At 30.8% G+C, this 23,803-nt stretch overlaps 1 protein-coding gene across 2 annotated transcripts in view; it reads left to right on the plus strand.

Moving 5' to 3' along the window:
- The window catches only part of LOC105217218 (ABC transporter G family member 23), a 92,024-nt gene that overhangs the window by 64,484 nt on the left and 3,737 nt on the right, over positions 1-23,803 (plus strand). The window contains exons 3-6 of one of the 2 annotated variants that reach the window (XM_029043466.2): positions 13,753-13,929; positions 20,783-21,299; positions 21,426-21,574; positions 22,314-22,455. In XM_029043466.2, the coding sequence (XP_028899299.1) occupies positions 13,753-13,929; positions 20,783-21,299; positions 21,426-21,574; positions 22,314-22,455 (985 nt within the window). The remainder of the gene's footprint in view (positions 1-13,752; positions 13,930-20,782; positions 21,300-21,425; positions 21,575-22,313; positions 22,456-23,803) is intronic. The other variant, XM_029043467.2, reaches the window with a different exon arrangement.

Below are 23,803 nucleotides of genomic sequence, written 5' to 3' on the forward strand. Positions count from 1 at the left end.
TTGAACATTATGGGCTCGTGATTACTTGCAAAATTATTTGAAATTTTTTTTTTGAAAATTTTAAAAACAATTGTATAGTTTTATAATAGATAATATAAAAATTGTACTTAATATTTTTAACCTCATATTATTTACTAAAATTGCCTTTTAATTCAATTATGCAATGCGCCAAAATGTAGGCAATGTTTTTTAATACCACATTTGTTTTTGTTTAAAAAATTGGTTCAAATTCAAATTGATGTTTGTAATCTCGTCTAAAATTTTATAAAATCGAAAAGGCTCACATAATATTAAAAAAAGAAATTCTAAAAAAATTTGTTTGTTCTCAAAATTTCCCTTTTTTTTTTGAAAAAAAAAAACATTTAATTTGAATTCGCTTTCACCCTGTATTACAATATCAACAAATGACGTAACAAAAAAATTCCCCAAAAATTATTTTACTAGCAATTTGACAACACAATCATGTCATAAACTCAGTCAAAATTATTTGTGTTGATATTTGGGTTTCTCTTTTAACTTTTGTTCTAAATATTTGCCGCGTTTTTTCGCCGCAAACAACGCGCATACAAAAAAAAATACAGATTAAAATTCCAAAAACACCTTTAACACTTGAAACGCAAAATAAAAAGCCATAAAACCATTTTGCCATTATTATATCTCAAAATCTAATTAAATGTGAATCGTAAATTGAATTCCTTATTACGCGCATGCGAAGCTTGGAAAATACATACTAATAAAATAACTAATTTGCATACGCGCACTTTGTCGTTATGTGTTTTGTGCGTGTGCCATACGAGTTGGTGTTGAGAAATTATTATTTGCGAATCACGTGTCACCAGTTTTGCATTTTGTCAACTTTTGTCGCCGTGTGTATTGTGAGAGAATATGGGATTTCTATTCTCCTACTGCCTACACGCAGTGCGTGCGGGCACACCAATCTTAAATGCCCATATATTCAAAATTCGGTGAGCATCATGAGTTGACTTGTTTGCGAAAATTTTAGTTTTCTAAAGTTTTTCGACACAAATTAAATCAAGAGGTTGTGTGGTGTAAGAGAAATATTCAAAAACTGGTACTCGTTGAAGTCGCAATTTCATTTGGGAATTTTTTAGTTTCAGCAAGCGTTTATGTTTCAATATTTATATATATTATATAGTGTGTGTTTCCTAATAGATCTTGAGTCAATAGCTAATTCAATTATCCATATCGAATTTTTCAGAACCCCTATAAACCAAATTTTTTGGTTTTGGTCAATATATGTTATGCTAGATCTATTATTAGAACATTAGATCAATCCTTTATGGGGTGTTGCGGAAGGTTTTGATAGACATTTGGTTACACAAGAGCAATATATAGAATAATTAAATAGATATTAGAACGATGAAGTAAAATCGTATGTAATATACTCTTAGTCATGACGTAACCGGAACGGACCCGGACTTATGTGTATCCGTCAAGGTCTGCATAAAATTTGAGGAATGATTTCTGTAGCAAAAACAACTTATTTTTTTCTGTGAAACTCTCTCTCAATTATGGAATCGTAGTAGAAGACCTTCATAGCGGAAATTCTATCTTCCTTTTTGGGATCCTCAAACCTATATGAATTGTTATAATGAATAGGACTTTAATGGCCGACTATTTGGCTCAAACATAGCGTTTAGATTAATATCATTCCCAAACAACATCCTCTAAAAATTATTAACTTAATCACAGAGAACAGGTTAGGAAGATAAATCATGAAAACATTTTAGACATTTATTTAGTTTTAATACCTTCTCTGAAAAGAAACATAGGATTCCCAAATTTGTTAACTATAATTTCTAGAATAAGTCTGCAAAGCTCATTATAAAATATCAGCGATTGTTCCATGAGCTATGATGTCAAACCTCAAAGCATATTTTTGATATAAAAAAGCTTTTCATATATATAAAGTAGGAGTCCTTTGAGGAGAGTTTAGCTAAAAAAATCCACCATCTGTGTTCAAAAATCAAAAATACAGCGCAAATAAGGTAGCATAGGAGCAAAGCTACCTCAGTTATGCATATGTTACATTCTCCCACAAAAATTCTACTTATTCTTTATACAAAGATATGTGAATAGAATACAAAAAAATTTAATTTACATAAGTGCCAATGTATGTAGTGAATCGGACATTAAATAAACATATATTTTATCAACAATGGAGGATGAACACGCCTTAATGGCGAGCGCAATATGTAAACATACTTATACATATATAAATATTTATACACAAATTTCTATTTGCAAAACATACAAATATATGTATAAGTGGACATTAGTATGCGGCAACAAAAATAAAAAAAAAATTAAATTAAATAAATAAAAACAAAAATATGACGTTATATTTATTTTCTATTTTTCGCAATATTCTACGCAGATAAGGTAGAAATAATGTATAAAAATAAAGAATAACGTCTAAAAATTGGCAAAAAATAGAATTCAATTGAACCGAATTTTAAATTTAATAACGGTATATTTAGAAGAAAAAAATTCATAAATCAGGGATTTCAAAAGATTTTTTTCCTAGAAAATATTTGAGTCATTTTAAATTATCAAAAAATTTATATTTCCAATAGAAATAGAGCACTCATCTACAGCATGGGATGTTGACGCACCCTAATGTAAGATTTACACTTCGCATACAAAAACATTCAAAACTCTAATTACATGCAAATATAAATAATTTCGTGTCTCCTCCATAATACTCCAGCAAATTGCCGGCTTTTACCTACCGCACAATTTACTTACACACACTCTTACAAATATAAATACAAATACAAATATATGTAAATATCCAACAAAATAAACATTTATTTGCAATTTGCTGCCAATTTTTGGCTTTATTACCCGCCGCTGCCGCCACTAATGATCTTAGTAATTTTAGTAGAATATTCAGATTTGGATCGCAGCTGTGGGGCGACATTGCAAAAATGTTTTGCCAAAATTATATTTGTGGCATTTTCGTTCAAATTATTGCGACGAATTCGCAACACATAATATTCTAAATGACTGTACGATGTGGTATGTCTGAAGCCTTGACTTTTTTGCATTTTTGGCGAGCAGTTATAAAGGTGTCATGTGCCGAGTGCCGCAAATGGTTGTGAATGAATAATTATTATATTAGAAAATGTTTGTAAGGAGTGATATTAGAATGTGTGTTGATAATGATAAATTTATATGCAAATGTAATTGTGAATATTTATTTATTTTTTATATAAAAAATAATATTTTTTTGCATAAAATTTCATTGAGGTGCGGCGATAAGATAGTTTACTTTGTAGTATATTGATATGCTGATAAAAAATATTGAAATATTTATACTAGGGTGCGTTTAAATGGACTTTAGAATGCTTAAGATATTAGAATTAGAGAGCGAAATAGAAAATATTTAATATTTTCTAATATATATATATTTCTAATATATTTAATGTATATGTTATTATAATTAATATATTTTTTGTATATTTAATATATAGGATAATTGTTTTGTTGAAAACTTATTTTTCGAAAAAAATATACCACAAAAATTAAAAAAAGTGGAACATAAATTTAAAAAATTTATTTCAGAAAAAAATATTTATAAAAATTGGAAAATTGTATTTCAAAAAAAAAAAATTAGAAAAATCTATGTATTTAACAAAAAAAAAAAACTAGAAAAAATATAAAATAAATAAAAATTTAAAAAGTATAGGTATTTCACAAAACTATCCAAAAAAATTTCAAAAATTATTTCGAAAAATAAATTTCAAAAAAATATTTCAGAAAATGTATTTAATTTTTTTATTAAAATTTTTTTAATTTTGTTTTTTTTTCGAAACCTTATGTTTGGGGAAAAAAAATATATATATTTTAAAAAATTATATATTTATATTTTATAAAATATATATTTTTTTTCAATATTTCTTTATTTATTGAATCTGCTTTGTTTTAAATACCAAAAAAATTGAAAAAAGTGAAACATAAATACAAAAAATTTTTTCAGAAAAAATTAAAAAAAAATTTAAATCGTATTTAAAAAAAAAATGAAAAAATGTTTTTAAAAAAATTTAAAAAATATATGTATTTTAAATAAAAAAACCTAGAAAAAATATAAAATAAATAAAAACATAAAAAATATAGGTATTTCATAAAAATATCTAAAAAAATATAAAAATTATTTCGAAAAATAAAATAAAAAAAAATATTTCAGAAAATGTATTTAATTTTTTTTTATAAAAATTTATTTAATTGTATTTTTTTTTTAAATATGTTTCATTATTTTACGTTTTTTGTTTTTTTGTTTATATGATTTTATGATTTTTTTTATTTATTTTATTTTATTTTTTTAAATAATTTATTTTATACCAACCGCTGCGGAAATATTATTCAGCACTTTTTTAATATTGAATTATCATTTGAAATTTCTAAAGTTTATTTGCAATTCTTAGCACAACAAGCCCTACACATACTAATCACATACTCGTACTTATATAAATCGCCATGTGAATTGTTTATCAATTCATGCCAAGCGTGCCTAAGTCATTAAACGCTCAGACGTCAATATCTAACGACTGCCAAACTGTCGACATATTGTTGTAATTGCATAATTTGCATTCCTTTCCGACACTCTGGGAGTGTGTAAATAGCGTCCAAAGGTGCGTTTAATCATTTCAAGTTCGTTGCTTAAGTCTTTTATTTTATACAATTACGCTTTGATGCGGCACTTCGCGCGTCATTTATACGTATGTATTTGTTGAATTGGAAAAAAAGTTTTATTGAAAACTATATATAACTAGCTGGCTAGTTGTTGCTAGGCTTCGCAGGTGTGTGTATCAATATATATATATATATATATATGTATATGTGTGTATGTATGCATTCATTAATTTTTACTATTCTCTGTTGGCATTCAAATTTTTTATTGTTGTACTCGTACTTAAGCTCATGCATATGCATATATTTTTGCTTTATATTTATATAGATACAAATATGTATGTATGTGTGCATAATTTCTTGCGTATTCACCTTATAATTATTTATTCGCGAAGCGCTTGCGTAAAGCCTTACTCCCAAAATCGAATGAAATGAATGAGCTGCCAAGCGTGTGTGTGTTGATTTCGGACTTGTATATGTATGCTATATGAATATGTGTATTTTACACGCATAAAAGTAGCATATATGTGCTCTCAAGCTTTTATATTATGCCGTCTCGTGTCATCGCAAGCGTTTAAGCGGCAAGGTCAGTTGGACTTTTATATTGTTTAGTAAAAGCGTAAGTACAAGCATACATGCATACAGTCACACATACATATATAGCATATGAAAACATAAATATGTCATGCTACTTTTTTACTCGCATGTAACTTAAGGCGATTGAGTAGAAAATTATAACTTTTGACAGTTGTGTTTAAGAAATTTATACTAAAATTTATTTAGTTTCCTTTCATATTATTAATTTACTCTCATTTTCAATTTACCGCAATTTTTTCTGCGTCAAACTTCCTTGAACTACGCCCACATCCCTGAAAACTTTACATATAACATGCCCAAAAATATTTTTTTCAACCAATTAATCACTTAAAAATGCATTGCCATTTCGGTTGTAACAATAAAAGATGAAAAGAAAATAACAACAAAAACATCAACATGCAGCAATTATCTGCACATACGTACACACATACAAACATATGTCGTTTTTCGTTGCTTTGCAGCGCCATCTGCCCACGCCTTTGCCTTTGCTTATAGTATTTTAGATAACATCTAAATCAATTATCTGCATTGTTGTTGTTGTTCTTGCTTGTGTTTACACATGTCAGAGAGTCAATTAGTCAATATACTGCATTTGATTTGTTTGCTTCTTTATGTAAGATCTTACAAATGCATAACACTCTATTTGTTCAATTGCTTGTAAATATGTTTATGTAAATATTTGGTATTTAATTTTCTTCGTTGTCTGTGTTATTTCCTTTTCCTATTTATATGCAACAGAATTTGTAAGCAATTCACTACCTCTAGATTTACACATGTCATAAGTTACATGTGTGTTTTGTAGAGTGCGAGAGTTTTGACATCAGTGCAGTGTTAAATGACGCACGTTGTTTTTGTTGTTTTTGTTGCTCTTATTGTTATTTGTTATGCGCCTAACTGGTGATTTCTGCTAACTCACTTCGATTTCTATAAGAATTAATTATTTGATTCATTGAAGGTTCTAACGCTTATTTTTCTACGATTATTAATTAAAAAGGAAATAGTAGTAGCCTATTAAATATAATTATAATGCAATTAGTATTAATTGTATCAGACCGTTAACTTTTTAGCTTTTCTAAATCCAACAACAACACATTTCGAACGGTTAAACTTAATATGATATAGTTCAAACCATAAAGGCTACTGAAATGCTTTTAATATCTATCCTAGATCAGACGATCCTAGAATAAAAAAATATGGTAGATCGAGAAAAGAGTACAAACACAGCCCATTATTGACTGTATATTGTTTTTAGAAACATATTAAAACATAAATCAAGTGGTAGTGACAAATTAATAGCTATTTTCCGATTTTTTGCTCTTTATTCAATGCTTTATAAAAAGTGTTACAGTGATCGGATTTAGTACAAATATGCGCCGTTTCCTTCGATAATCTGTTTCCATCCAGACAACAACTTCATAATATCCCCCTCGTAGAAACACCCTCCTTATTTGCGAAGAAATCGGACAGCTACTTTTCACAAGCCTCTTTTGAGTTCCACTTTACACCATCATGGGCGTTCGCCATGGACAGGAACAGGTGGTAATCACTTGGCGCTATGTCCGGGCTATATGGTGGATGCAATAAAACCTCCCATCCGAGCTCCCGTAGCTTCTGACGAGTCATCAACGAAGTGTGTGGTCTAGCGTTGTCCTGATGGAACACTACACTCTTACTGTTGGCCAATTCTGGACGCTTCTGGTCGATCGCCTGCTGCTAGCGGTCCAGTTGTTCACAGTAGATGGTGGAATTAAGCGTCTGGCCAGCTCATAGTGGATAATTCCCTTCCAATCCCACGAAACACACAGCAAAACCTTCTTGGCCATCAATCCCGGTATGGCCATTGTTTGGGACGATTCACCGGCCTTCGACCACGACCGTTTTCATTTGATATTGTCGTATATGATGCATTTTTTGTCGCCAGTGACCATCCACTTCAAAAATGAGTCGAGTTCATTTCATTTCAGCAGCATTGAGCAGGCGTTGATTTTTCGTCAAATTCTCCGGGACCCAAACATCAGGCCTTTTTGTGTATCCAGCCTTCTTCAGATGGTTTAAAATGGTTTGGTGAATAACTCCAGCCTCCTGGGCGATGTCACGAGATACCCCTTGCCGGTCTAACTCGATGTTTTCCATCATTTGATCGGTATTCGTCGTCACAGGTCTTTAATTATATACAATTGAACTTTCATAACTCGAACTTCTATAACTCAAAGTTCCCTATAACTCGAACTTTTAAATTGGCAATAGAAGTCAAATTTCATAAAAACTACTTTCCGTAACTCGGAAGTTTTTTGTGGATTATAGTGATTCGAGTTAGGACAGTTCAACTGTATTTATGATTATATTACTTATATTTTAATTGTATTTGTATATAATTAATTTTAAATAATATAATTTTCCTCGATACTTTATGAAACTTTTTTTTCACTCATATTGGAACCGTAAGAGACGTTATTAAGTGTGAATTTTTTTCTGAATCAACAGCTGATTATTAAATATTATTTAGTAATAATAAATTGCACTGTTTACATGATATATGAGCGCCTAGGCGTGACTTGAACTCGCGTATATACATTTTTCTGGCTAAGTAGTAAAGCGTGAGAAAACAAAAAGTACCCTTTGAGTAAGAAAAAAAATTATTTATGGAAACATGAGTACTTACTTGCATATCTTAATGCAGGCTTGTATTGTTATGTAAAAGCATTCAAGCGCTTATATTTCTATGTGTGAGTAAATAAATATTTACTTAATTTTATAGCCAGATATACATTATTGTCTTTATATATATGCATGTCTATATAGTTAACTATTTCCTCCACTAACTCAACCAGAATCAACAGTCTTAAAATGTCCGCAAATATCAAAAGCCGCTTCTCAGTTGCGTTTGTTGCGTTTTATTTGCTGTGGTTAAACAAGAGTGTGCTCAACTAGCCGAACCAAGTCACCAATTAGTTGACCGGTTATTGGTTTTGGGCAATTCAAAACTTAACATGCGAATGAAATGAGGCAAGTTGCTCGACCACTTAGTAGCGATGTTTATTTTGGAGAATGTAAATTTGTGTTAGTGTGAATATATATATGTGTGTGTGTAAGGGCATGCGTGAAACGAATGAAAGAGCTTTGGACTAAACAAAAAATAAAAATAATAATCAACTATTAATGACTGGTTCATACACTATATATGACTTATATATTAGTTATATATGACTAGTATATAAGTTATGTTTATATATAATATATCTATGTTTGAAAATGTATGTAAATATATAATTTTGAAGTACGTAAAATCAACATATTTATTTTTGTTATTGTAAAAATTAAGCGCAATTAACTACTGCACTCAGATTTAGATTTCAACATATACAGCTCATTTATGGTTTATTGCACTCATACATATATACATATATTTATTTGCATATAATGCTGCACTTTAGCGCAGCGTTAATGGCTTCACTGCATAAGCTACTAATAATACTAGCTATATATATATATATATATATAATATATGGGGTACATATATGCACCGTCCATTGACCACTTAAGCTGGCGATTTACTGGCATTACAAAATCTCTATTAAACAAGCCGCACTCATACACTCATTCGTTGGTGCGTACAAGCTTTAATTGTGTTTGCTTAAATGAAATCGCGTTAAGTACTTGACCTTGAACTAGTTTCTTTTTTTTCGACTCATACACTTTATCCACCGCTTTGCTACCACTCAGTGTAGTAAAAAATAAGAAAAAATAAAAATGAAAAGAGAAAACCAAAAAATGCACTACACTTTGTATTTTGGTGTGAAACGCATTTCCATAAAGAAATATTCGATATTTGACCAATGCAATTAACACTTTTTTATACCAAAAATTATGCTGAACTTTGTGTGGTGTTTGGTGTTTGGAGTGCGTTGACTTTTTGTTGTGAATGCGAAAGCGAAAGTGAATTTCTGCAATAAAAATTCAACGCCTTCACCTTGACCTAAATCAATAATTTGTTTGTAATTTGTGTAAATGTTTTGCAGCGATTGCGATTTTTTTTTCGGGCATGTGCGAATTTTGAAACATACATACATATGTACATATATAAATATATTAATCAAAATATGTGAAATTGTATGTAGTTAAATTATAGGAGTGAACTTTATTTATTTACATTCATTTTACAAGTTGCCCCAATTTAATTTTGGCTTATCTCCACCTCAAAATGAAAAATAAATTTATTAAAAAAAAAAAATCTGTGAATTCTCAATGGTTTCGAAATTGTATCACAATTTGAAATACCTTAACTATCTCAAATCGGAACCAAAATTTATATTTGACTAATTTTGAGGCCTGGGAAACACTTTCTGAAAATAATTTTCTGATATGAGAGCCCCCTAATATATTCAATTAGTATTATATCCTCTTCTGAAAGCATAACTGAATCTCTACACTTATTTTTGATACACGGCTTGGGATTCCTTGGCATATTTAGTGGTTTTTAAATCTTAAGTCCCGATTGAGTAGCTTATGCCTTTGAGAAACTTTTTAATCTCAGATATGTACTTGGGGCTTGAAAATAGCCATTCCGACAGATAAATACCAGTAATAAAAATATTTTTTAATTTACTTTAGACTTCATATTGGTTAGACAGCCGCCCACTTATGGGTCAAAACCCATATCTCAGAAACTACTCGACGGATTTCAATGAAATTCGGTATATAATATTTTCTTGATACGCTGATGATATGGTTCACAACCACGTTTTTTTCCCATAAAACTCATTATATCCTGAACAGGGTATATTAAGTCTGTCATGAAGTTTGTAACACCCAGAAGGAAGCGTCGGAGGCCCTATAAAGTATATATATAAATGATCAGTATGTTGAACTGAGTCGATTTAGCCATGTCCGTCCGTTCGTCTGTCTGTATATATACGAACTAGTTCTTTAGTTTTTAAGATATCGTTTTGAAATTTTGCCGATGTTATTTTCTCTTCAAGAAGCTGCTCATTTGTCGGAACTGCCGATATCGGACCACTATATCATATAGCTGCCATACAAATTGAACGATCGGAATCAAGGGCTTGTATGGAAAACTTTCGCATTTTACTACATATCTTCACGAAATTTGGTGTGACTTATTGTTCATAGAAATAATTTAATCTCCGAAAAAATTGTTCAGATCGGTTCACTATAGCATATAGCTGCCAAACAAATCGAACGAAGAAATGCACCTGTGAAGGGTATATTAGCTTCGGTACAGTCGAAGTTAAGGTTTTTTCTTGTTTTGAATTTCATCTGATTCCTTGATTTAGGAACCAATGAAGATAGCGGAATAAAACTGTATACAAATACTGTATTTGAGGTGTGACACAACTTATGAGAAAACTTTTCGAAATAGGACTATAAGTTTTCAAGGCCCCGGATATCGAACATGGAGAACTCAGTGCATAAGTGAAATTTTTCACCGAAAATATCGGTAAATCTATCAGATATTTTAGTTTAATTTAGAGGGGATCTTTTTCTTTTAATAATGTAACTCTATACCAAAAATGGCTAGTTCCCTAGCTCCCATATACCTAATTATAGGATTTTCAAAAATATGATGGGCCTTATAAATCGGTTAATATTTGAGAAATCTTAGCAAAATTCCTTGAGCGTATAGTCTTCGATATAGTGTACCTTGGTGGTGAAAATGTGAGAAATCGGTTTAGGAACTACTAAAGCCCTCATATACTATATATGATGATTATTTATTCCAAAAAATAACATTTATTTTGAATTTATATTTTTTGCCATGTATCACAACCAAACATGCTAATAAACAAAATAATCAAAATTTGGCCAAAGCGCTTACACAACAATCTGTGCTGGATACATGAGCAGCACTGACACATGTTGCAAGCGCATAAACACATTTAATGATATGCAACCAGTGTTTACACTACTCACAAAAATATATAAAAACTTGCAATTACAGTTATTATTTTATGATTCAAAATTATCATATTCCCATGCTGATCACAACGATTTTATATATTTAATACACGTACATACATACTATGTATGTATATCGAAACTTGTTTGATTATTATGTAAGCGCAGGCATGCAACTTGCCACCACTACCGTTAAATAAATATATTTGATTTTACTTTTATCTCTCGCTGTCGGCTTTTAGCATGCGCTTTTGTAGTCAACATTCGCGAAAAACCATAAAACAAAAGTGTTCAACACGTGCTTGTGTGGCGCTCCGAGAGACACATGCACACACACACACACTGCCTTAATGGTAGCGGTGTTGCACAAATATACCAGCCACCACACTCCTCTCCACTGCACGAGGCAAAAAAAGAAATATGTTTTTATTGAGCAATCGATACGCGTCACAGCATTTCTTTGCAACTGCAATCAACGAAAGCAACAACAATAATAAAAAAATATCAAAGAAACACAGTTAGAGAGCAATAGATATGGTACCGAGCAGCAACCCACTAACCCAGAGTCACTCAAATGTTGACGTCCAAGAAATGCCGCAATTGAACACCTGCCCGTTCGACCGATCGACCGATCGAGCGCTACGAGCCGGTTGAAAGCTTTCGTCTGTTGACTGTCGGCGCTTTTATGACACTTTGCCAAAATCTCTTGGCTGTCCGATGGGTTGACAATATTCACATGCCTTACAATTGTTGTTGTCGCGAGTGTGGCGCTGTGTTGCAGACACAACCAAAAACAATAGCAACAGCACTATATTAGTACGAGCGCGTGAATGCTCGTGCTTTAGCAGTTGGCGATTGGGAAACGTCTGCCGCAAAGCAAAGTCTCACGCAGACAAATGACAAGCTGACGAGCCGATGGTGGACTGGCAACACCAGTTTTTGCATTGCTGACATACTTTTTGCTTCGTTTGCTTGGTTTTGCTCTATAGCAGTGCTTCTTTCGCGCGCTTTGTGTCTTGAGTTGCGACTCTTCAGTGTTTTGGCGTTGTCTCTGCTAGTTGCAACTGTTTTATAGAAATGCAAAGTGGTAGTAGGCCCGTGGTTTATTAAGAAATAACAAGAAATAGTGTAAAGAAACTGAAAGAAAATAATAAAAGTAAAATAGGCTCGTTGCAGTCGTAAAGCGCCAATATAGCGGTTGCTGTGTGCTTTCCATATAATGTTGTAAGTAAATTGGTTTTATGTTTTCGCTTGCCGCGCAAGTGTGCCACGAAGTGTGGCATAATACTTGTTGGACAACTGTTTATGAAAAGTGAAATGATTTTCTAAGTGAGTGATTTGAGAAAAGGTGGCATAATGTGCTTGTTTTTTTATAAATGGGTCAATAAAAGTTTTGAATAAATATTTTTTTGAAACTTTAAAGAAGGCTGTGAGCATTCGCAAGAAAAGAATCATACCTAATTGATCATAGGAATTATAAATTTTTTATATTATTGATTTATTTTTTAATTTTAACTTCTTTTTCTTTATAGTAAATAACTCGAAAATTTTGTCTTCGTCTTAATTTAATTTTACTTTACTTTACTTCACTTTATTTTATTTTATATTACGATATTTTATTTTAATTTATTTAATTTTTTTTTTAATTTAATTTAATTTCATTTAATTTTATCTTATTTTTTATTTTATTTTATTTTATTTTATTTTATGTTATTTTATGTTATTTTAATTTATTTTTTTTTTTTTTGTATATTATATTGTATTTTATTATATTTTTTTTATTTATTTAATTTAATTTAATTTAATTTATTTTATATTTTTTTATTATATTTAAGTTATTTTAGTTTTTTTTAATTTAATTTAATTTTATTTTTTATTTTTATTTTAATTTTTTTTATTTTATTTTATTTTATTTTTATTTTATTGTATTTTATTTAATTTAATTTAATTTAATTTAATTTTTATTTAATTTAATTTAATTTAATTTAATTTTATTTTATTTTATTTTTATTTTCATTTTATTTTATTTTATTTTTATTTTATTTTTATTTTATTGTATTTTATTTAATTTAATTTAATTTAATTTAATTTAATTTAATTTTATTTTTATTTTAATTTATTTTATTTTATTTTATTTTATTTCATTTTATTTTATTTTATTTTATTTTATTTTATTTTATTTTATTTTATTTTATTTTATTTTATTTTATTTTATTTTATTTAATTTCATTTCATTTTGTTTTAATTTATTTAATTTTGTTTTATTTTATTTTTTTATTTTATTTTATTATTTTTTTAATTTTATTTTATTTTATTTTAATTTATTTTATTGTATTACATTTTAAATTTTCTGGGAACTGGGCGCCCACATCGATAATCCCATCGAAATACATCTTGGTAGCGAAAACTAAAGACTTAAGCAACAAACTCGCCGACTCCAGTATATGAGCTTGAGCTGCTTCTCTATCATATTAGGTCATATTTCTAGCGTTTGAAAATTTATTATAAATCTTAGTATATGATAAATTTTAAATATATTTTAAAATATTATTTATCTAATTTAAAAATATTTCACATTTTTTTTAGCAACTCCAGCGAACCCCCCGCCATGGCCACAAATAACGATGGCGGAACAAACCAATCATGGAATCGGAACACACAGGCAGCCGTGTCGGTGCGACATGCCTTCAAAACGTACGGCAAGAAGAAGAACGCCATTCCGGTGTTGAATAATCTAATGATGACCGTACCAAAGGGAACAATGTGAGTAGAATTTATTAAAAAAAAATAATATATAGCACCCTAATACCATGAGAAAAATATGCCTGATTGTATTAGTTTCTAATTGGTTCCTCAAATATTTGCCTGATGTTAGTTCAAACTTCCTCTTCTTTACATTTTATGCCATTATTTTTGAACCCATGCCCCAACTAGTCACAGTCCCACACTTGACTACAATCATTTGCATAGCGCAGATAACGAAAAACTCATAAATAATCACATAACAGTACCTTCTTCAATTTTTATTGTCAATCACTTTTCGAAAACACAGCCCACTATTGACAATTGTTTGCATTGTCTGCCCAATAACCTGTCATATTAAGTAATTGCGGCATAGTAAACAACGCCGTAACCTAAATTCCCGCTTTATTTGTACCCACATACCCACTTACATACATACATATTTACATTGTTGTTGTTGTGAGTGGAGTGTAGACAAATGCATGAAATTTTCACAATGAGCTAACAAATCGAAAATGAAATGTGTAAACAAGAAATGTCAACGCAACTTAGCACTACATAGCATAGCCCACAGAAAGTTCAATTATTTTTATTTCGTTTATTTGCTCGGCTTGTTGTGGGAAATTAAGCTTACAATTGAGAGAAGCTGTTAATTTACAACTTTGTATTGTTGCCACCATTTGACATGGTGTTGCATAAATCTAAGGGCACTTAACTAGTTAGCGCCTACGATTGCGTTCGATGTGCAAGTGACTCTAAAAGTAGGTGCGTTATGTTAATTAGCTCATAAAAATTGTTGTAAATTCGTTTTATTACATATGAGAGAAAACTTTTTCTATCCGAGCTCACCAAAATTTCACTGAAAATCAGCTCAAAGTACTTCAACTTAGTATATATGCACCAAAAATAATTATTAACTCCTTAAATAAATTAATTTTCATCTAAAAATATTTGCAATTGCAATTCTACAGCTATTCGCCTCAAATGATTTGCATGCAAATCTAAATGCCGTTAATTGCCTCCACACTTATTTCATGCTTTTCATTATTATTTATGCGCTTGACTCGTTGCTTTGCATATGATTAAAAATTTAAATTAAAAATATACTTTTTTTTGCTCCTACGATCATTTTGCTCGTCGATTTGTTCAATCAATTTGTGGCGCGTGCGTTTTTACGAGTCCGTTTAAATGGTATGCCAATAATTATATTTTTTCATCTCAATTCAATTGTGTGAACGCGTCGCTTATTGTTTCCTAAAGCGTACAAAGAGATTGACGCTTGAAAGTGCCTGTTGCTTTACTGTGCGACTGATTGAGCACTGAAGTGGCAAAATGTTGGGGGGTGAGAAGATCATTAAATTATCATTGTATTAAAGTCATTAAAAGTGTGAAAAAAGGAAAAAGCTATTATTTGTTGTATAATGATTTTTGAGATTATCATTAAATATATGTGTATTAGTCATAACTTTTATCTATCATAACATACAAAATATTTAAAATAAAATATGTGAGTATATATAATTTACTGGATTCCAACATGTATTAATTTTACTCTGTAACAACTGTTTGCGACCAAAAACAAAATCAAATTCAAATTGGCAGAGCTTGGCTATCTTCTATATATGAAATATATAATTGCAATGTCAGCTGGTTTGCTTAATTTTTCATAAGAAATTGTGAGTATTCTGAAGTTAGTGTTCCAAGAAACACTTAAAAATCGTGGAAACGAGTTTCCAAAGCAACAAATTTGGAATGCACTTCAAAGCCATTGGCTATAAGACGCGAACTAAATAAGCAAATAATATATTCCCATATGGAATATGAACAATCCCGAAGAGACTCCTCAACCCATAATCTATCGATAAAAGCTCAATCTATTCAGACTATTTTTTTAGTGGGATTACCATGTTAAAGTCCTTACTGATTCATATTTCATTGGACTATAGCTAGTGAAGGCCATGTTAATGTACATTTTTGTTTAGTCTAGCCAATATTAAACGTTTAAATTTTAAATGTCATCAATGAGACGATGGAACTTACTCTTCAACCCATGAAGCCAACACTTTACTGGAACAAACTTTTGGTAAACAAATTATTCCAAGCAATAGATCTGTATAGAGGCTTTCTAGATCATGTGCTTTTACTAGGTTAAACAACTCTTTGAGGGGTTAAGTGAAGTTAATGATCTATAATGATGAACCATTAGCTTCGAAATGTCCTTTCCATTAATTTACGTTGCTTATATAAAAATAATCTAAAATATGTTCTATAAAAAATTTGATAGATTTTTATTTGATAGACTTTATCCGTTGGAAACTTATTGGTAATATTATAGAAAACCTTCAAAAAACATCATAGAGAAAAGAAAAATTATAGCTTATTTGTTTATAAAAAGTATTCTCTAAGACATTTGATATCGATCGTTTTGAAAGCATTGTCAAACCTGAGATTCTCTTTTCTAGTATGAAATACCTCTCGAATTAGAAGATTTGTCGTTACTGTGATCTCATGATGGAGAGGTTAGAGAATATTAATTCCATGCATCTATTTATTCAGCTATTTGATAAGCTGATATTATAATTCAGTAGATTTCTGAAATTGTTCATGAATTTCAACTAAAGATAAGAAGGCAGGCGTACTGATAGCCAATTATATAAGATAAGGTAATTATTTTTATCGAACTTAAGACGGAAAGGTGATTGATTACTTGATGCTAAAATCTAAAATAATCTCGTAAAAGACTAATGTAGAACTCTAGTTCTAGCACTGGAACATCGATTTCGAAGCTATAAATGTGAGGTTAAGATTAAGTTATGGAGCATCGCACTTCGACGAAATATGAGTTTAATTTGAACTATTTTCAAATTTTAACAAAGTGCTTAATATAGAATATAATTCCGAAAATGTGTAATAAATATATTTTTTTCGAAAAGCGTTGCCACCTATTGTAAAAAATAAAAACAATATTAAATTTTTAAAAAATGTTTAGCAAAAAAGCTGAAGCGAGGATTCTTTAATTTATGAAATAGAAAATTTAAATTTCAAATTAAGGAGACCCGAAAAATGTTCCACTCACAAAGGTCATTCTCATTGCCAAACCGTCAAGTACATTTCTAACGTCAGTTGGCTGTTGTTGGCTAAATCGATGATCAATTTCGGCAATAAATAAGAAACTTCCTACTAAAAATATTTATGCATTTGGAGCACAACAAAAGCAGTTGATTGCACTCTAAGCTACAGAGAATGACGAAGAATGCCAAACATTGACACACATACATGATTGAAGGTGTTTATGGCGTGAGCATTGGGAGTAGACAAAATGAAATCGAAATAAAAATAAAACAAAATAAAAAAAAAATAAAAAATAAAAAAAAATAAAAAAATATAAAAATAAACAACAAAATTAAAAAAAAAAATAAAAAAATATAAAAATAAACAACAAAATTAAAAAAAAAAATAAAATAATATTAAAAAAATTAAATAAAAAAAAAATAAAAAAAAATTAAAAAAAAATATAAAAAAAAAACAAAATTTGAAATTTTAACACTTCAGCATTAGCACAATTGCGCTGTGCCGCCAACATTTAAAAGCTGATAAAGCATTTGTCTATTTCACTTGTATGTGCGTATGTGTTTATGAATCAAGTCAAGTCATCAGCTGGGAATTAAACGATTAAAACACAAAACAAGTCAAAGGCAGCAACAAAACAAACGTTAAACGGTGTCGATTGTTGATGGCATTGTTGCGCGCGACTAAATGACCAATCAACCGGCATAAAAACGCACAAACACACATTTATAGACACTCATATAATCATAGCAACAACAACTACTTGTTTATAGTGTTACATTGAACGGCTTGACCCTCAACAAAGTTGCAGTGGAAAAATATAGCAGCAATAAAATTAGCAAGAAATAAAAGCAACCGAGTCAGCGACGACCCCAACGACAACGCCAACACCGACGTCGACAGCAGCTGCAGCAGCGCACAGTTGACAGTGGGCAGTGTGCGGCTTAGCCATTGACCAGCGAGTCATTGCCGTTAACTCGAGCAGTTTTTGCATGGCAGATAAATTAAATCAAGAACTTGACTGTTTTTTTGATAGAAATATATATATATATATATATATATATACAATATATAAATATACCTTAATTTGTCTATATATATGTGTATACATATGCTTTATATCTCATAATGTCACACTTGTTTCTTGTACGATCGCTTTGTTTTTGCTTTTGTTCGCTCGAAATGCTCTTTTATCAGCTGGAAAATCGCCTGCAATTATTTGTAATAAATTGTAGAACTGCAATTAAAACAACAGCAATAAACAATAGACATTGTGCATGGGACGTGCCGCTGCCGAAAAGACCCTCAAGTGCCGCAGGTGTGCGACATTTGTTGTTGTTGTTGAGTTTGTCAGTTTTTTTTTATTTTTTTTCCCAAAAGGTTTCTGTAAAAGTTGCCGAAAATGAGTCGGTCTGCACTTAGTTATTGTTAAAAATAGACATATATATATTGGCTGGTTATTTCTGTATATATGTATGTATGTAGGTGTGTGTTCCAAACTCAAGGTGTCTCAAAGCCGGTGTCAATTTGCTTTCTCAGCGTTCTTTGTTGCTTTGTTGATGTTTTGCTTATATTTTTTTTTGTATTTTCTTACGCTTTTAAGCATGTTTTGTATGTATGTATGTATATACTTATCTTTGTCTGTCTTTATTTGGTTTATCTGCGCGCTTGTCGGTAGGTCGAACCGTTTATTTGGCCATTTATAATTTTTTGTTTATATTTTTGTGTATTTTTTATTTTATTTTTTGCTGTTTTCTTAAATTTTTATTTTTTTTTTGTACTTTTTGTTGGTTTTTTTTTTTTATTTTTATTTTCTTTTATTTATGTTGTTTTCTTATAGTTTTTTAAATTTTTTTTCATATAATCGTTTTTATCTTGAACCGAATTTCAACTTGAACTGTACCGTTTAGCATTGACTCGCACATGTGCATGTCAATGTTCAAGTTAAATTTTAGAGATATCTATGTGCATCTTAGCAAACATCTATGTGTACTATATACCTATATACTATGTATAGTACATATGTATGTATTTTAGAAATATTTTTATGGCTTGTTAGGCCTCGTATTTCAAAATTTTTATGAATCGCAATAACATAAGGTATGAATGTGAACTATAAAATCTCATATGAATATATATAGTTCCATTAACTTTTTTGTAATATAAAAAAGACAAATTCAAAATTTTAACCATTTAAGCCATCATAATAATTTCTGACAATAAAAACGGTATGATGCATAAAAAAATTAAAATGTGCTGTTGAGATATAAAATACACTTTAGGCATTAAAATGTAGGCCGAAATTTGAAGTTCCGTCTAGAAAGTTTTTAGTTTTAGGTTTTTTATGTTGGTTGTAATTTTCGTCATATTTGGAACAAAAAATAATATTCACTTTTCATCCATTACGGCCTTTCTTATATAAGTTCTGTCTACCGTTACATTTTTGAAAGATGAGTAACCCGAAACAAGCAAGTTATGATTCGTTAAAGTATGGAGAAGAGTTGTTTTTTGCTTTCCAACATCTGATCATGATGACATAAGGGGTTAGGGGTATTCAGAGACACGAAAAAAGTAGAATTTTCAGCAATTGTTTTGCTATTAAATCTTATTATTTTACAAAAGTAATAATATGGAATTATTACACAATGTTTTTAAAAACAATCGGGTAAGAAAAATTAGTTTTATAAATAGAAAATCCTGGGGCTGATCGAAGCTTTTTTTTTTCAAAAATTATGAAAAGGGCGGCCTTAGGAAATTTTTTTCTAGATTTTCGGGCTTAAAAAATCGAAATTTTTCATTAAAATCTACTGAGCGGTTTTCGAGTTACGGTTGTAACCAGTTCAAAAAACATAGTTTTGAGAAAAACTCATTTAAAGTTTCACACTAGCGTGTTAGAGTGCTCGAGCGCTCTTTGTTAATTGTCGAGTAACTCGAAAAGTAATTATTGGATCAACTTCAGAGAATATTACTAAGATATTACACTCATCGAAAATGCAAAAACAAAAAATTGTGATATCCCTAAGAACAATGAGGTACAAACTAAAGGGAAGCATATATTTATAGAGCTTAAACTCGGACCAAGCTTCTTCCTAGTGGATTAATTTGGTAGTATGAACAGAATGATATCATGGAAGTACATAAATCCAGAGGCTGTTGCATAATATTCTTTGAATACATCCAATATTCTGATAGATCCGACGCTTAATTTTTCCAGACTCTTATAAAACGCTATATAAAGACTTCAATTATTGTCTCAACTCACCTATCTATATCTTATTCTTACGCAAACTTAATGAATGGGCTAATTTTGATATTTATTTTTACCATCTCAAACTATTCTCTACAATGATGTGCTCTACAATAGCATATATTTCTCTTGTTTGCCACAAAAACGGGCTCCATAATCGAGTATTGCCCTTTGCATCGTTATAAAACCCCATATATAGTGCATATTAGAAGCCGAACTCACTCTTTGTCACAAGACCCCATTAGATTATACTTACAGAACTCATTGTAACTGAACAATAGTTAATAGCTTTTAGCTTAATTAGCTTTTAGAGATTTTAATTTGGTTATAGACAGAATCTGATGAGTTTCAGTCATTTTCAAAAGTGCGTGGTTTTATATAACCCTAAAACGATCTCTATGTATCTAGCTATTAACTAAAGAAAACCCTGTTGCGTGCATGACACGGAAGTTTTAATATTAAATATTTTGAAGTAAAATAATAGATTTTTGAAAGAAACTTTCCAAACCTTTTCGGAATTGCATTTTAAAAACAATACTCTCTTTTCTTCCTTTCCAGTTATGGTCTGCTGGGCGCTTCAGGTTGTGGCAAGACCACACTACTCTCATGCATTGTCGGCAGACGTCGCCTGGATGCGGGTGAGATTTATGTGCTCGGCGGCAAACCCGGTACACGCGGTTCGGGCGTGCCCGGCAAACGTGTCGGCTATATGCCACAAGAGATCGCCCTGTACGGCGAATTCTCAATACGCGAGACAATGATGTATTTCGGCTGGATATTCGGTATGGGCACCAAAGAGATCATGGAACGTCTGCAGTTTCTATTGAATTTCCTTGATTTGCCGTCGGAGAAGCGTTTGGTCAAGAATTTGAGTGGTGGTCAACAACGACGTGTCTCCTTCGCGGTGGCATTGATGCACGATCCGGAATTGTTGATTTTAGATGAACCCACTGTGGGTGTGGATCCGTTGTTGCGTCAGAGTATCTGGAATCATTTGGTGCATATCACAAAGGCGGGACAAAAGACAGTCATCATTACGACACATTACATTGAGGAGGCACGTCAGGCGCACACGGTGAGTAAGGGCGATGTGGTGGTAGGGTCAAAGTAATGGGTGGCGCTTATACGTAAATGTTGGGGGCTTGTGTGTCCATATGTTGTTCGCTTTATTTATTTATATTTTTTTTTTTTGTTTTTGCAGATCGGTCTCATGCGTTCCGGTCATTTGCTGGCCGAAGAGTCGCCCAGCGTTTTGCTGTCCATGTACAAATGTATCAGTTTGGAGGAGGTTTTCCTGAAGCTGTCGCGCATACAAAGCCAAAAGGGTGAAATCTCGAATGTGAACTTTAGGTGAGTCGCGCTTCAAATTTATTTTTTTTTTTACTGAGTAATATAGAATTAAGCAAATTTGGTTAACAGCAACTCCCCATAACACTCTATGCCACTAATAGTCTTGTAGACAACATCAGACAGACACACACATATACACACAAAAATATTAGGGAGCGACATTAGAATGTGAGGGAGTGTCTTTAAAGACCCCCTCCAGAAAAAACCCAAATTTACATATTTATTTTTGTACGTACGGACATTGATAACGTTTTGTCCATTTTTTGTATTTGCGTGTGTTTGTAGTTGTTGTAGCTAACCATCATTATTATTATGTATCATTCAAACATTATACGCCACAGCATGAATATCAATTAATACAAAATCGTACATTTTTTCGTTTTCGTTCTTTTTTATCTTGTACTTCACATATTTAAATGCATATTTACAACTCACCCTGTATACGTACGTGATTTGCGCAATCGACCGTTGGCATCCGATGTTTTTGTTGTTGTTGTTGTTGTTGTACTTGTGCTCCTCACTGTGTTGAACCATCCACACATACATATTTATGCAACACATATGCGTATGTATGTATGCGTGTTGTTGTTGTGACTCATCGCTCGGGTATTTGGCGTGTTGGTAACACTGGTTGTGACGCGTTCATTTAATTCATGCGTTGCAATCGTTTTTATCTCTTATCTTATGTGGTTGTTGTGATTTAATTATGCTCCTTGCTCGTGTTTAACACGTCTAACAGTAATAATATCTCATTGCATGCCATGGCATTCGGCAGTAAAATGGATAAGCCCAGCTCGAGTCAAGAAGGCGGTGTGGTCGGATTGAACTTCCATCAGAGTAAAGAAGTGCTGATCAATGAAACGAATGGATCTGTCTTTACGGTTTGTTATAGAAAAAAATTAATATTATTTTATATACTTTCATTTTATCATTTGTCACATTAGTTGAGGTGAATTATTTGAATTTTATAATAGAAAAGTAAGTATATAGCAGAGGCAGTTAAGGGGTTACCGATTTTTGAAATAAAAAATTTAGTGTTTTTCTTGTAAAGAAAATATTAAATCCTCAACTTTGCTTCCGCCGTTTTCCAAAAGATCTCTCTAGGGTCAAGCACTTATCGATTACATCGTTTTATATCGATCTTGGACATTTGTGTCAACATTAACCTAACAAAATATTTGTAGAGATCTGTTTGCAACCCAAACTTATTCTCAAATGTGAATGTCACTTTTTGAGCCGAATTCTCGATATTTGCGGGGAATTTTGCTTTTCTTTTTTAATTCCAAGAAAAGTGCGGCTGAGGGTCATCGACTTTTATAACCGTTTTTATACAAAAAAAACTTAAATCTACAAAAAAAATAACGGCGGAAGCAAAGTTGTACCCCTAATATGTACATATTGATCTGTAAAAAAATAGAAAAATCGAGTTTACGATTATTGCCATAACCGGTTATGTTGAAATATCAAAGTTATCGATTATTTCGAATTATATTACTTTTAATATAATACCTTCTAAATCCAATTTCCAATCATTTGTAATTTTAAATTGTCGATTAATCAATAATGGAAATCATCGATTAATATATCGATAAATCTGTAATCGAAAATATCGATTAAAATTTTTTGATACTGATATTTAACTGAAAGAACTTGTATTACATTTTTTCGAGATTTCTTATATAAATTTTATTATCATAAAATTTTAACAAATTTTTTTATTGTCGATAGATTTGATCAACACTTTAATCCATTCTCAATCAATTTCTCATTTATTTTACTCTTGTCCCAGTTCCCAGTTTTGGGTGAATTCTTCAATAAGTTTCAATCGGTATATGTAAAATTACTAGCTTATCAGTCACAAATAAAAGCCAGTTTATGACATTAAATATTTCCATTCAATGCAGTAACAGTTTCCAGATTTTTGTGTTATCGATAATTTTCGATAATTTTTTACCAAACCAATAACTCATTCAATGACATTGGTATAGTTTTCTCTTACCTTGTAATCGATAACAAACACTTCTCTGATTTTTTAAGTTTTTAAGGAAGCTGATTTCTGATTGATAATAAAATATTATCGATTATGTATCGATATCGAATCTTTTGTTAGAATTTTCTATTGTACGCTATTACAAGTTGTTAATGTTTGGAACCAATATTTGTTTTTTGATGTTATCGATTTCTTCAATATAATCGATTAATATCGATACGTATACTGAATACAATTAA

Source organism: Zeugodacus cucurbitae, chromosome 2 (genome assembly GCF_028554725.1).
Source record: "Zeugodacus cucurbitae isolate PBARC_wt_2022May chromosome 2, idZeuCucr1.2, whole genome shotgun sequence".
Classification (NCBI taxonomy): domain Eukaryota; kingdom Metazoa; phylum Arthropoda; class Insecta; order Diptera; family Tephritidae; genus Zeugodacus; species Zeugodacus cucurbitae.